An 11545-nucleotide genomic window follows, 5' to 3' on the forward strand; every position below is an offset into this window, starting at 1 on the left:
ATGTAAAAATAAGTATAGCTGGAGTTCAAGAGTACATCCCATAGGAGATGATAAACCTCATAATTAAAAAGATTATCAGAGAAGTTAAAATGTGGAGGGGTTCTTGCTTTTCACAGTGAACTAGCCAGGAGGCAATTCATGATACAGAAAAAGAATAAATCTAGCTTAAAAACGACCTTCATTCCACCAGGACAGTTATCTTAGTGCCTTAACCATGCAAGAGTGTGTTTGCATTCTTAAAAGGTCTTGGGTAAAAAATTTTACTTTCCTCTCCAGGTTTTTCTCGAAATATTATCATGACCTGGAGTCTATAGTTTCAACATTTTTGACAATGGCATACTCAACCTATTTTCTATTACTCTTATCTTGATAAAGAGGTAAGTATTCTGTATGATTAGGAAGCACATTGTGCTATCATCGTAAACCGAGTTAGGGAGAGCTAATGCAGTAAGGAAAGGGGTCCTAAGTTATACAAAACGCCTAGTAGTGTACATAAGAACACTAGCTTAATTTATTGAGCCCTGTGCACCGCTCCTGTCGACGCTTTGCATGCATTACCACCCTATGAAATGTACTTTTATCCCATTTTACAGACAGGAAACTGGAGTGTCCAAATTCCCTTAGCTAGGTGACAGGAACCCGAGCGAACTGCTACGGTAAACTTGAAGCAATTGCGCGCACAGCATAGAGCCCAGGAGCAGAGAGGCACTTCCGGCCTGTCGGGGGCGGGCAGAGCGCTGCGCGTGCGCCAGGGCGGCGGGCCGGGCCGGAGGCGCGCGCACCGAGAGCCGGATGTCCCGGCTGTGGTCTGTGCTCGGGTTCGGGCTGCTGGTGGCGGGCTCGCGCCTGCCGCGAGTCAGGTCCCAGGCCGACGCCTGTCGTGCGGGGCCCACCTGGTGGGGACCGCGGCGGCAGAGCTCGGGTGGCCGCGGGGACTCAGAGGTCATGGCAAGCGCGGTGGTGAAGTACTTGAGGTAGGCGGGGCTCTGGTCAGGCGCGCGGTCGGAGGGCGCTCCCTACTGTGCGGGACTTGGGATGCAGCGCGGCTCTCGCGACCGAGCCCCTGAACGGAGGGTGTGCACAGCCAGGAGGAGGCTCAGGCCGTGGACCAGGAGCTGTTTAACGAGTACCAGTTCAGCGTGGACCAACTTATGGAGCTGGCTGGGCTGAGCTGTGCTACAGCCATTGCCAAGGTCAGTGGTGCACCTCTCCCTGGCCCCCTGGCCTATGCACAATGGAGTGGGAGGGCCAGCTGAGCCACGCTTGGGCTGTTACCGTCCAAAGCTGCTCTGAATCCCCTCTGCCTCTACTCTCAGGCTTATCCTCCCACGTCATTGTCCAGGAATCCCCCTACTGTCCTGGTCATCTGTGGCCCTGGGAATAATGGAGGAGATGGCTTGGTCTGTGCCCGACACCTCAAACTCTTTGTGAGTATGTGAAAGGCTGTGGGGAGGCTGTGAGGTTTCTAGGATCTGAACATGAATTGCCCCCTTTCCTTTCCTCGTAGGGCTACCAGCCAACCATCTATTACCCGAAAAGACCCAATAAGCCACTCTTCACTGCACTGGTGACCCAATGTCAGAAAATGGACATCCCTTTCCTTAGTGAAATGCCTCCAGAGGTAGGTGGCTCCAGTTCAGTGCCCTCCTCAATAACCACTGTATTCTTCTCTTCCCTCAGGTTTCTAGGCTGAGCTCATCTGTTTATCTTCCTCTAGATGTTAAACTCTTAGAGGGTAGGAATAGTGCTTGGCACAAAAGGTGCCTAAAGTATGCTATTTGAATAGAAGCAGTGTTTTGTTTTTTTTTAAGAGCCTTCTCCTCCCCCATAAGATGTGCTCTGTGAGTTCTCAATACTACCTCTAAAGCTTCCTTTCCCCTTGCCCTGGTTGGTGTGGCTCAGGTGGTTGGCTGTCCTCACATCCACCAAAAGGTTGGAGGCTCGATTCCCAGTCAGGGTACATGCCTGGGTTGCAGGCTCAATTCCCAGTAGGGGGCATGCAGGAGGCAGCTGACCCATGTTTCTCTTTCCCTCTCCAAAATCAATAAAAAACATTTTTAAAATAAATAAATAAAGCTTCCTTTCCCCTTCATCTCCCCGGTCACTCCTTTTACTCTGTAGTCATTCTTCTTCCCCTAGGATGCAGTAAACACATTATCTTAGGAGCTGAAGTCAGTGCCTAACCCCTTTCTGCAGATGCATGGATTTAGGGGCAAGAAACCTGAGAGCTTGGTAGTTTTAAAAAGTTAACACATTTTACAGATTAAGAGACTGAGGTGCAGCAAAGGAAAGTGGTTTTTCCAGTCACAGACCAGATCGTGGCAAAGCTGAGACCAGAACCTGGCCCTCCTGACTCTCAGTCTAATGGCAAGCAGGCAGAACTTGGTGTCTGGACGTGGCTTGGCCTGAATCAGGGACCAACTTGCACTTAACTCTAGGCCTCAGAATGCCATCTGAATGAGACAAAATTGTGTTTGTGCCTCTGGGTGCAGAGGACAGCCCTCTCCTGTTAAGAGCTCTTTGTGTAGCTGCTTGTTCTGACATCCTTTACTTTTCCTGCTCTGCCACAGGCCATGCTGATTGATGAGCTATATGAGCTGGTGGTGGATGCCATCTTTGGCTTCAGCTTCAAGGGTGATGTTCGGGAGCCATTCCGCAGCATCCTGAGTGTCCTGAATGGACTCACTGTGCCCATTGCCAGCATCGACATTCCCTCAGGTGCTGGGTCCAAGGAGGTTGGGATTAGGGTCATGCCCTGTCTTGAGGTAGGTACTTAGGAGTCCTGATTCTTGATCCAAGGCTCCAGCCAAGTCTAAAATGAGTCTAGAGGTGTAGAACATAGCCGGGGAGCAGAGAGTTCAGGAGCACGCTTTACATGTTGGCTTCAGCAGTACATGAGTTCCCAGGATGCAAATCCCTCAGGTGGGGATGCAGGGGGCTTCCCCTTCCTTTAGGACAAGGGTAAAGCAAGGTTCAGAAGAGGACATCTGGCCTCTTCTCTTCCTGAGTACAGCCCTCTTTTCAGGATGGGACGTGGAGAAGGGAAACTCTGGAGGGATCCAGCCAGACTTGCTCATCTCCCTGACTGCACCCAAAAAGTCTGCCACCCAGTTCACAGGTCGCTACCATTACCTGGGGGGTCGTTTCGTACCACCTGCTCTGGAAAAGAAGTACCAGCTGAATCTGCCACCGTACCCTGACACGGAGTGTGTGTATCGTCTGCAGTGAGGGAAGGTGTGTGGGTGTTCTTCCCAATAGACTTAGTGCCTCTCTCCCCCAGAACTGTGGAGAGCCGAGAGCTCTTCTGGCAGTAAAGGTTAATGGGTGGCAGGCAACGATGGAGATATGACGTCATCTCTGGGGAAGCAGAATAAGCAAGAGAGGTTGCTGTGGCATTTGGGGGCAATAAAAATTGACTCAGATGCTAAAAAAGGCTCCCACGTGAGGTGTGCTTGTCTTTTACATACTCGTTATTCTTGCCCATTAGGGCCACAGGACACTGGATGAGGTTCTCTAAGCTTTCCCCTTCCAGTCAACAATGTAGCAAGACCACAGCCAATTTAACAGAAGGAATTTCTTCAAAGACACCAAGGAAACTTATTTTGTATTTAGGACCTTCCCAGGCTGAGAATGGAGATGCCAGTCAGGACTTATATGTAAGCCAGGAGCCCAAGCTGATGTTTATTGATTCATTTGGCACAGTATTAGAACCAGTTCATAGACCTAAATTTGTATGTTATACTTAGTTTCACAATATTTAAAAATCAGGACATATCACATGTCTACATTTTTAGCTTCTTTTAGCAAGGATGCCTCTTCAAAGGGTTTTTGCATTCTTATTCCCACGGCCCCAGGCACTCCTTGTCTTTTGGCTGCCTGGCTCCTATAGGCACTTGAATTCATGATCTCTGGGTTAGAAGCTGCAAAGGGGAAGATGCCCACTCCCTCAACGAAGGCATGGTGCTACTGCTCTCCTCTCAGCAGGCTAGTATTTCGGAGTTCAGTTTCCTCCTTGGGAAGGACTCCTCACTGGGAGGGTGCAGGAGACCTACATCATCTCAGGTCTCTGAGGCTTCAACTCCTGAAAAGAAATCAATCGAAGCCCACCCTCACCTGACCTTCAGTCTCTTTTCTTCAATTTCTTCTTTTTTGTTCTCTGGTCAGTGCTGACTCTGACTCTTTCCTCCTCTGCTTGCTGCTGCCTCTTCTTACCTCTGCTGCTTGAGCCAGAGTGTGCTCTGTTCTCCGCTTCCCTAGCCCTGCCATCCTCGTGTCCATCCCTTACATCCAAGACACCCTCCTCTTCTTGATGCCGCTGTCTTTTCTTGCTTCTGCTTTTCCTATCACTGCATACTCTGCTTTCTGCTTCCTGGGTACCACCATCTACAACAGCCTCCTCAAGTTCATTATCCTCTATATTCAAGTCTTCCTTCCCATCCTGCTGCCTCTTGCTTCTGCTACGTGGATCAGTGTGTGCTCGGCTCTCTCCCTCCTCTGGTCTGATACCACCTACAGCCTTCTTATCTCCTCCTTTATCTAATACCCCTAGCTTCTCCTCTTCGTGGTGCTTCCTCTTCTTTTTCTTCCTTTTCCTGGGAGACTGATCAGCCTGTTCTCTGCTCCTCAGTTCCCCAAGCCCTCTTGTTCCTGCGGCCTCTTCCTCATCCCCTACAGTGGTCCCCTCTCTCTTATCTGTGACCTTTTCTTCTTGATGTCTTTTCTTCTTGCTTTTTTTGATGCTCTGGTCAGTGTGTTCTGGGTACTCCCTGTCTGCATTCCTTTCAATTGCTGTAGCCTCTTCCTCCTCTTTCTGCTTCCTTTTCTTTTTCTTTCTTTTGAGGGGCTTGCTCTCAGACTGCAGCTGAGGGATTCCAGGGTCCTGGCCTTTGAGCTGAGCCAGGAAGGCCTGCTCCTGGGCCTCCAACCGAGCAAGCTTTGCCTTCATCGTAATCCCAAGACGGGCAGCCCTGAAATAGGGACAAAGTCAGAGGGAGAGTATCAGGAAAAATAGGCCTAATTTTTGAGACGGTAGGGGAAATTGGTAGGTTCAGAGATGGGCAGGTAGAATAAATAATTTCCCTGGGGTCAAAAAGACTCAAGAAGTGGTATAGGCCATCCTCAGGGGTGGGCTTGTGATAGGGAGAAAAGTGAGACCCAGGAGCTAACTACTACTTACTTGTGTGCTGTTCGCCCCTCACAGGCTTGGAGCAGCATCTCATCAGTCAGACTGGTGGGGGTGGGGGGAGATCAGGAATTACAGATCTGGTGGAAAAGCCTGACCTCTCCTCCCCTCTAAAACATTTCTTCAACACTGAGTTCCTATTCAGGACCTGGCACTTTTCTAGGTGCAGGAGATGCAAAGATTAGTACAACACAGTTCCACCCTGGAGAAGCCCACAGTCAAGCATTTAAGACTTGGTCCTTTCTCTTAAGATCTGCAGCATCTCTTCCTACCTACCCCCAGCACTAAAATGAAGTCTCACATTTTTGGAGGCTGGGGCCCCTGGTTGTCGTCATCACTGCAGCTTTCCAAGTCCTTGTCTGGCTTCTCCCCACCTGAAGTCAGTGTGGCAGTCTAGAAGGAGGGATCATGAGGTGGACAAGGCCCACTCAACATACCACTGCTATCCCTCTTCCCTCCTGGACGCCTCCCCAAGAATTCAGACCAACAGGTACAAATTTGCCAGCCCCCGATATTGCTCCTTGCAGACCCACAGAGAGGTGCACTGAACTGCTAGTAGGCAGGAGTCTGAAGACCTGGGTTCTAGTCCTGTCTGCCATTACTAGCCAGCTGTGGGCTCTTCAGTAAGCCCCTTTTCCCCCTCTTTGGTCACATGTGCAAAATAAAGAGGATAGGTCAGATAATCTCTCAAGTCTCTGATTTCTAAGTCTTTTGAATTGGTCACCCCCTCCCTGCCTCACTCCGACAGCTCCTAATTATGCCCTACCTCCCACTCTGTTGCTGCCCCCTCAGCTGATGGTGGGGGTCCATGTAACCTGAAATCTCAATTCTTGCCCAGGGTCTGGGCAGTCTAATTAAACAACAGCAAGGTTGGTCACAAGACCCTACTGTTAGGACAATCCTGAGAATACGTAGAGCATACAAGGCAATTGTTCAGGCTCCAGGGAACACCAGGGAAGGAAGAAAGGATGAACCCTCTCACACCCAGCCTCTAATACCTTCACAAACTTTTGATACAGCAAGTTGGGCTTGGGATGATTATGGCGGGTGGTCTTCTTAGAAAGGTGCTTTATCTGTACTCCATCCTGTGGGGAAGTATCAGGGAGTGGGTGACATACCCTGTCTCCCTCACCTCCATATGTCCCAGGCGCTCATGTTTCACATGCCCATCTATTACAGTTCATACCTGCCTAGTTTCCACTACTATGCTGGCTGCAGTTTTGTTGAAGAGCTCATTCCACCAGTGGTCTGTGAACTCCTTGGCAGGGTCGTGTCCCACCTGCCAGAGGAAGAAGTATGAACCCTGAACCTGCCTCCCTGTCCTCAAGGGTTCCCCCTCTTCCCTATCCATACCTCCCCCAGCTTGCCCAGTCTTACCCCATGAGTGTCCTGCTTTAGTGTCACCCTGAGGGCCTGGGTAATGCCATTCTCCTTCCGGCCCAGGCCTTTGCCTGCAGAAGACAGTAATTTAGCTTACTCTGCCTGTCCCAAGCCCCCACAAGTGACCTAACACATGCCCCTCCTTGCCATTCCATACACCTAGCACTGGGCAAACTGTCCTCTCAGAAGCCCTCCAAGTTCCATTCTTTCTAGCACCTCTCCATGCAGTCCCCCTGCCTTTATCTGAGGTCAAGCTCGTTTCCTTCATAATTCTTTCAGGACAGGTACCAAGTTTCTTCCCCTCTGTCCCAGTCCTCCCAACCACTTCTTTCTTACTATCCATTGTCAAATTTCTTCCTCTTCTCCCCTTTTCTGGAAAAGTCAGAAATTTTCTTCTGTAAATTTCCCTTTAAGCTAGCTTTTCCTCGTCCAATTGAGTGGACTACATAGGGGTAATCCAGGGTGATGCACCTCCCCTGGGCAGAAGGTAGGCAGGGAATTGGGGATCACCTGGAGTCCATCCATGCTTTAGCAGCTGCTCCTCGGCAAACTTCATCCCATGACTCTTGACCTCCGGGGTATCCTTCATGGTGAGAAAAGGGTCACCGTCCTCAGGTCCTCACCAGAGAAGAAGTCACTTAACCATTCCTTAAGAGGAAAGGAGAGAGTGCCAAATCATACATCAAATCCATCCTTATTGCTCTTATAAGAATTCTTTCCTGAAACTGAGGCAAGACAGTGGAAGGAGGCCTGGTCCTTGGGGAGCTCCCTGTCTAACCATAGAGAGGTCAATGTCAACATGTCAGAAGTTAATAATACCTACACTTACAGAGAACTCACCACATGCCAGGCTATGCTAAGGCCTTACGCAGAGTATGTCATTTAATCTTCCCAGCCTAGGAAGATTTCCTGAACTTTACATTCAGGAAAACATGATTATCCCTATTTTACAAATGAGAAAACTGAAGCCTAAAGAGATTAGATGACCTTCCCAAGGTCACACAGATAATGTGTGTAGAACTCAAACCCAGAAAGCTTGTGTGCAGAGTCCAAAACATATCCCGTGGTTTACTACCATGTAAAAACAAAGCAATGAGATGCTTGTTAACCTGAGTTATAACAGTACTTAATAGAGCCCATATCCTATACCCATGCACTAGCATTTACACTCCTCTCAGTGTGGGGGCTACACTCCTCTTCCCCACAGCTAGTCTTTTGATCTTGTTGAAACACCCCTCTTGAAATTGTACAGTTTAGGAAGGGCACTCTTATTGAGCACAACAGGTGGATTACACATACTATGTTTCACTTAATACTGACAGTCCTACTAGGTATTATCGTTACTTTACAAATGAGGAAAATAAAACCTATGTTTCTTGCCTAGGGTTACACAGCTAATAAGAGATGGAGCTGGGATATGAGCCCAAGTTGCCTGACTCTAAAGTGGTCCTCTTTCTATCACATCCCCAACTAATTGCGTTTTTTTATTATAATGTTTTCTTTTTTAAAATGTGTTTTTATTGACTTTAGAGAGAGGAAGGGAGAAGGGGAGAGAGAGAAAAAAAAATTGATGTGAGAGAGAAACACCAATCAGCCGCCTCCTGCACATACCCCAACTGGGGATTGAGCCCACAACCTGGGTATGTGCCCTGACCAGGAATCGAATCAGCAACCTTTCAGTGCATAGGATGATGCTCAACCAACTGAGTCACACCAGCCAAAATGGCACTGAACTTATATACCAAATTTGCCTCTGAAATGGTTAAGACGGCTTATCACACAAGACATTCAATACTAAGACTACAACTGCTGACTTGACTCACTAGTTAACTTGTATAGATCATTTACTACAGGTGCTGCAGACTATTTTTAAAGCTGATCAGTGGCACTACTGGAGTAATCCTGTAGCCCCCCAAAGTGACAGCTCTGAAGATAAAACTTTCATGTGAGCCCGGCCGGGTGTGGCTCAGCGGTTGAGCGTAGACCTAGGATCCAGGCGATCAGGGTTCAATTCCCGGTCAGGGCACATGTCCGGGTTGTGGGCTCAATCCCCAGTTGGGGGCCTGCAGAAGGCAGCCGATCAATGACTCTCTCATCATTGATGTTTCTATCTCTCTCTCTCCCTCTCCTTTCTTCTCTCTGAAATCAATAAAGATATATTAAAAAACAAAACCAAAAAACTTTCATGTGAGTTTAGGAAGGTCTAGTAAGGATGCTTTAAAAAAATGAGATATATCATTGTCACCCTCCTAAACATTATATATTAGGCTTAAGTATGATGACCAGTCTGGTTAGGTTTGAAGAATAGCAAATTCAGAATGACTCACATTTCTACTGTTAAGGACAATTACCTGTAAACCTAGTTGGTGCCTTGACAGTCCCAACAGAAAAGCATTGAGTAAGAAAATGGCCCTATCTTGCTTTTTGATACTGCTAAAGAGAAAATTCAAACAGTGAGGTCTTTTAAGGCCACCTCAAAACTCTGCCTCTTCTCAGAAGTTATTTCTGATCCATCAGCCCCCAGATTTCAGTAGGAATAATAATACTTATGCATTTACTCAATGACAGCCTGTTGCTGATTGCTTAACACAGATTTCTCATTTAATCCTCCCAAACGAAGGAACTGCACTGAGAGGTTTAATTAATTGCCCAAATCAAATAAGTAGCAGGTAGTAGATCCAGGATCTCAGGTATTCCAGAGTTGGCGTTAATCACATTCCTTGGCCTCTTACCGCTCTTTGAGCTTTCTGCTGTACGTCTTCCCACAGCCTGGTCTCTTGTCGCAGAAATTCGAAACAATGCGCCCTGGAGTCGGAGACAGGCTTTATTCCCTGACCTCAGTGCACTTCGTGCAGCGCCAGGAATCGCGAATGCGTTCAGTCGTTATTTGTTGAACTGAACGGCTTAGGTGGGAATTTCTGTGACGGACTTACAATGGATACCTGTGGACCAAAGCAAGTAGGTCCCAGGCTGTGCGCCGCAATCTCTGTGAAGGCTGCGAGCACACTTTCAGAACTGTCTCCCCTCCAGCCAACCTGAGTGTCCAGGAGAAGCGGCTCTTTTTACAGCGGGTCAAAAGAGCCGGCTGCCTTCTCCCTAGGCCTCCTTCCTTCTGAGGTCTAAATTCCAGCCCTCCCGCGCCGCAGTTTTACTTGGGTAAAACTACTCTCCTGAGCCCAGGCTCCAACTGCCACCACTCAGGAGACAGCAACCCCTTACCGTCACTGCGGAAGGCCCTGGGCGGAAACATGTGCCAGACCTGACTCGGGAGCCGCCACCTTCCCGGAAGTGTCGTTTTGGTCCTTCTAGGCTGTCCAAACCATAGAGACGAATCCAGGAACCAAATCCTGGTCCTCCCAAGAGAATCAGCATGGGGTGGGCTGTTATGGTTGCTATAGAAACTGGGCCGCAGAGCGTGTCCATTTCCGGAGGTACTGGAGGTGTGCCCCTGGCTGCCCATCTGCAGTGCCTGAGGGACCAAGGCATCTTTTTCGTCTCATGGCACACATAAGCTAATTACTAAAATTCTGCAGTACCCCTCAAAATATGCTTTTTTGCTAATCTGATTTTAAAAATAGGTATAATCTTGATTCATTCACACCAGATGACTATTGTGTTGGCTGTTGTCAGTTTTTTATTTGACAATCTAAGGGAAAAGAGGTCAGTGCCCTTGACTAGTCAGGTATTGCATGTTTTAAAAATTCTTGTGGCACACTGTTGAAAATTGCTGTGATAGAATGTTATTTTTCTTTCTGTTGAGGAAAAAAAAGGTGCACCTGTGTCTTACAGGGTTTTTCTAAGGCTCATATTATTTCCTAATCCTTGGTTTAGGCAGTTTCTAATTTTCCTACTTCATTAATCATTTGAGTTCATGATAATAAAAATATTACCATACCTTGTGTACACTGATTTTTTTTTATTGTTGGAAGTATTACAGATGTCTCCCCTTCCCCCCAGTGATCCCCTCCACCCGGCATCCACCCCCACTCCCTTGTGTGCAGTGATTTACTATTTTAAAATAGTAGTTTTTATTTAAAACAGTGGTTTACAGTTTCAAATATCATATTCACAAGTATTATTATATTTTATTCTCACCAGAGTCCCGTGTTATATGTAGTTATCCCTATTTGTAGGTTAGTAAACTGAGAACCAGACAGCACAGAAAAAGGCAATGGAATGAGAATACTGTGATCTCAGCCACAGGCTGCCTTTGATGCAATCCAGTGTGGATTTTGCTTAACAAACATTTATTTCTCTTTGAAGCCCCTTTGCCATCTGCCCCTTGGTAGCATCATTCTCTGCAGTTGGGGTCAAGAGTCGTCTCTGAGCCCTGCATCACTGTCCTTCTAGTTCTTCTTTTCCTTTCCCTGGCCTCAGTGTCTGCTTCTTTGAAGGGGCTTGAACACCCCAGTGTGCTGGGGGAGATGAACAGTGGGGGTGGGGGTGGGGCATAACAGGAGTCCTCTTTCTTTTCAGTGCTTGCTGCCACCTCTAAAATCCTCCTAGAGCCCAGCTGGTGTGGCTCAGTGGTTGAGCATCCACGTATGAACCAGGGGGTCATGGTTAGATTCCCCATCAGGGCACATGCCCAAGTTGCAGGCTTCATCCCCTGCGGGGGGTATGCAGGGGACAGCTGACCAATGACTCTCTCATCATTGATGTTTCTGTCTCTCCCTCTGAAATCTATAAAAAACATTTAAAAAAAAAAATCCTCCCAGAGGATTGCAGGCTGGTTTTAAGGTAGCAGACACATACATCCATTTGCTTTGCTTTTTAAAAAAATATATTTTCAGATACATCAGTAAAAATGTTGTGGAAAATTTTCTGAACCAGGCAGTATAAAAGACACCAATACTCTGGCCCTGGCCAGGTAGCTCTGTTGGCTAGGTTGTCCTGATATGCCATGATTACTTACCGGTTTGATCCCCGGTCAAGAATCACTCAGTGAATGCATAAATAAGTGGAACAACGAATCAGTGTTTC

The 11545-nt window shown here is 47.7% G+C and overlaps 2 protein-coding genes across 7 annotated transcripts; one reads left to right on the forward strand and one right to left on the reverse strand.

The window, feature by feature from the left end:
* Positions 1–727: 727 nt before the first annotated feature.
* Positions 728–9541, forward strand: NAXE (NAD(P)HX epimerase). Of its 4 annotated transcripts, none has more exons than XM_081120405.1 (6): positions 728–974; positions 1085–1193; positions 1317–1427; positions 1508–1621; positions 2571–2718; positions 3026–3433. In XM_081120405.1, the coding sequence occupies exons 1-6, from the start codon at positions 793–795 to the stop codon at positions 3226–3228; spliced, it is 867 nt and encodes a 288-aa protein (XP_080976531.1). In that variant the 5' UTR covers positions 728–792; the 3' UTR covers positions 3229–3433. The 4 variants fall into 4 exon arrangements, with proteins under 4 accessions (XP_080976531.1, XP_080976532.1, XP_080976533.1 ...); XM_081120406.1 differs by lacking the exon at positions 3026–3433 and adding an exon at positions 9331–9541 and having other exon boundaries at positions 737–974; positions 2571–2765; XM_081120407.1 differs by lacking the exon at positions 3026–3433 and adding an exon at positions 5201–5368 and having other exon boundaries at positions 737–974; positions 2571–2765.
* Positions 3588–9874, reverse strand: GPATCH4 (G-patch domain containing 4). Of its 3 annotated transcripts, XM_081120404.1 has the most exons (9): positions 9782–9855; positions 9295–9367; positions 7073–7210; positions 6560–6633; positions 6369–6461; positions 6181–6267; positions 5484–5575; positions 5177–5227; positions 3588–4967 (listed from the first exon to the last, which is right to left on the reverse strand). In XM_081120404.1, the coding sequence occupies exons 3-9, from the start codon at positions 7149–7151 to the stop codon at positions 4121–4123; spliced, it is 1323 nt and encodes a 440-aa protein (XP_080976530.1). In that variant the 5' UTR covers positions 7152–7210; positions 9295–9367; positions 9782–9855; the 3' UTR covers positions 3588–4120. The 3 variants fall into 3 exon arrangements, with proteins under 3 accessions (XP_080976530.1, XP_080976529.1, XP_080976528.1); XM_081120403.1 differs by lacking the exon at positions 9295–9367 and having other exon boundaries at positions 9782–9874; XM_081120402.1 differs by having other exon boundaries at positions 9295–9807.
* Between the last annotated feature and the right edge of the window lie 1671 nt (positions 9875–11545).

The sequence above is a fragment of the Miniopterus schreibersii genome, assembly GCF_964146895.1.
Source record: "Miniopterus schreibersii genome assembly, chromosome: 19".
Taxonomy (NCBI): Eukaryota; Metazoa; Chordata; class Mammalia; order Chiroptera; family Miniopteridae; genus Miniopterus; species Miniopterus schreibersii.

What these genes read in the sequence shown, in the direction of transcription:
- GPATCH4 (XM_081120403.1), bottom strand. Translation starts at nt 7,151, where the DNA reads ATGAAGGATACCCCGGAGGTCAAGAGTCATGGGATGAAGTTTGCCGAG. An exon ending in AAAGCATGGATGGACTCCAG is followed by an intron (nt 6,634 to 7,072) that starts GTGATCCCCAAT and finishes TGTCTTCTGCAG; the next exon opens with GCAAAGGCCTGGGCCGGAAG. An exon ending in TAGTAGTGGAAACTAGGCAG is followed by an intron (nt 6,268 to 6,368) that starts GTATGAACTGTA and finishes ACTTCCCCACAG; the next exon opens with GATGGAGTACAGATAAAGCA.
- NAXE (XM_081120405.1), top strand. Translation starts at nt 793, where the DNA reads ATGTCCCGGCTGTGGTCTGTGCTCGGGTTCGGGCTGCTGGTGGCGGGC. An exon ending in GTGCTACAGCCATTGCCAAG is followed by an intron (nt 1,194 to 1,316) that starts GTCAGTGGTGCA and finishes CTCTACTCTCAG; the next exon opens with GCTTATCCTCCCACGTCATT. An exon ending in TTAGTGAAATGCCTCCAGAG is followed by an intron (nt 1,622 to 2,570) that starts GTAGGTGGCTCC and finishes GCTCTGCCACAG; the next exon opens with GCCATGCTGATTGATGAGCT.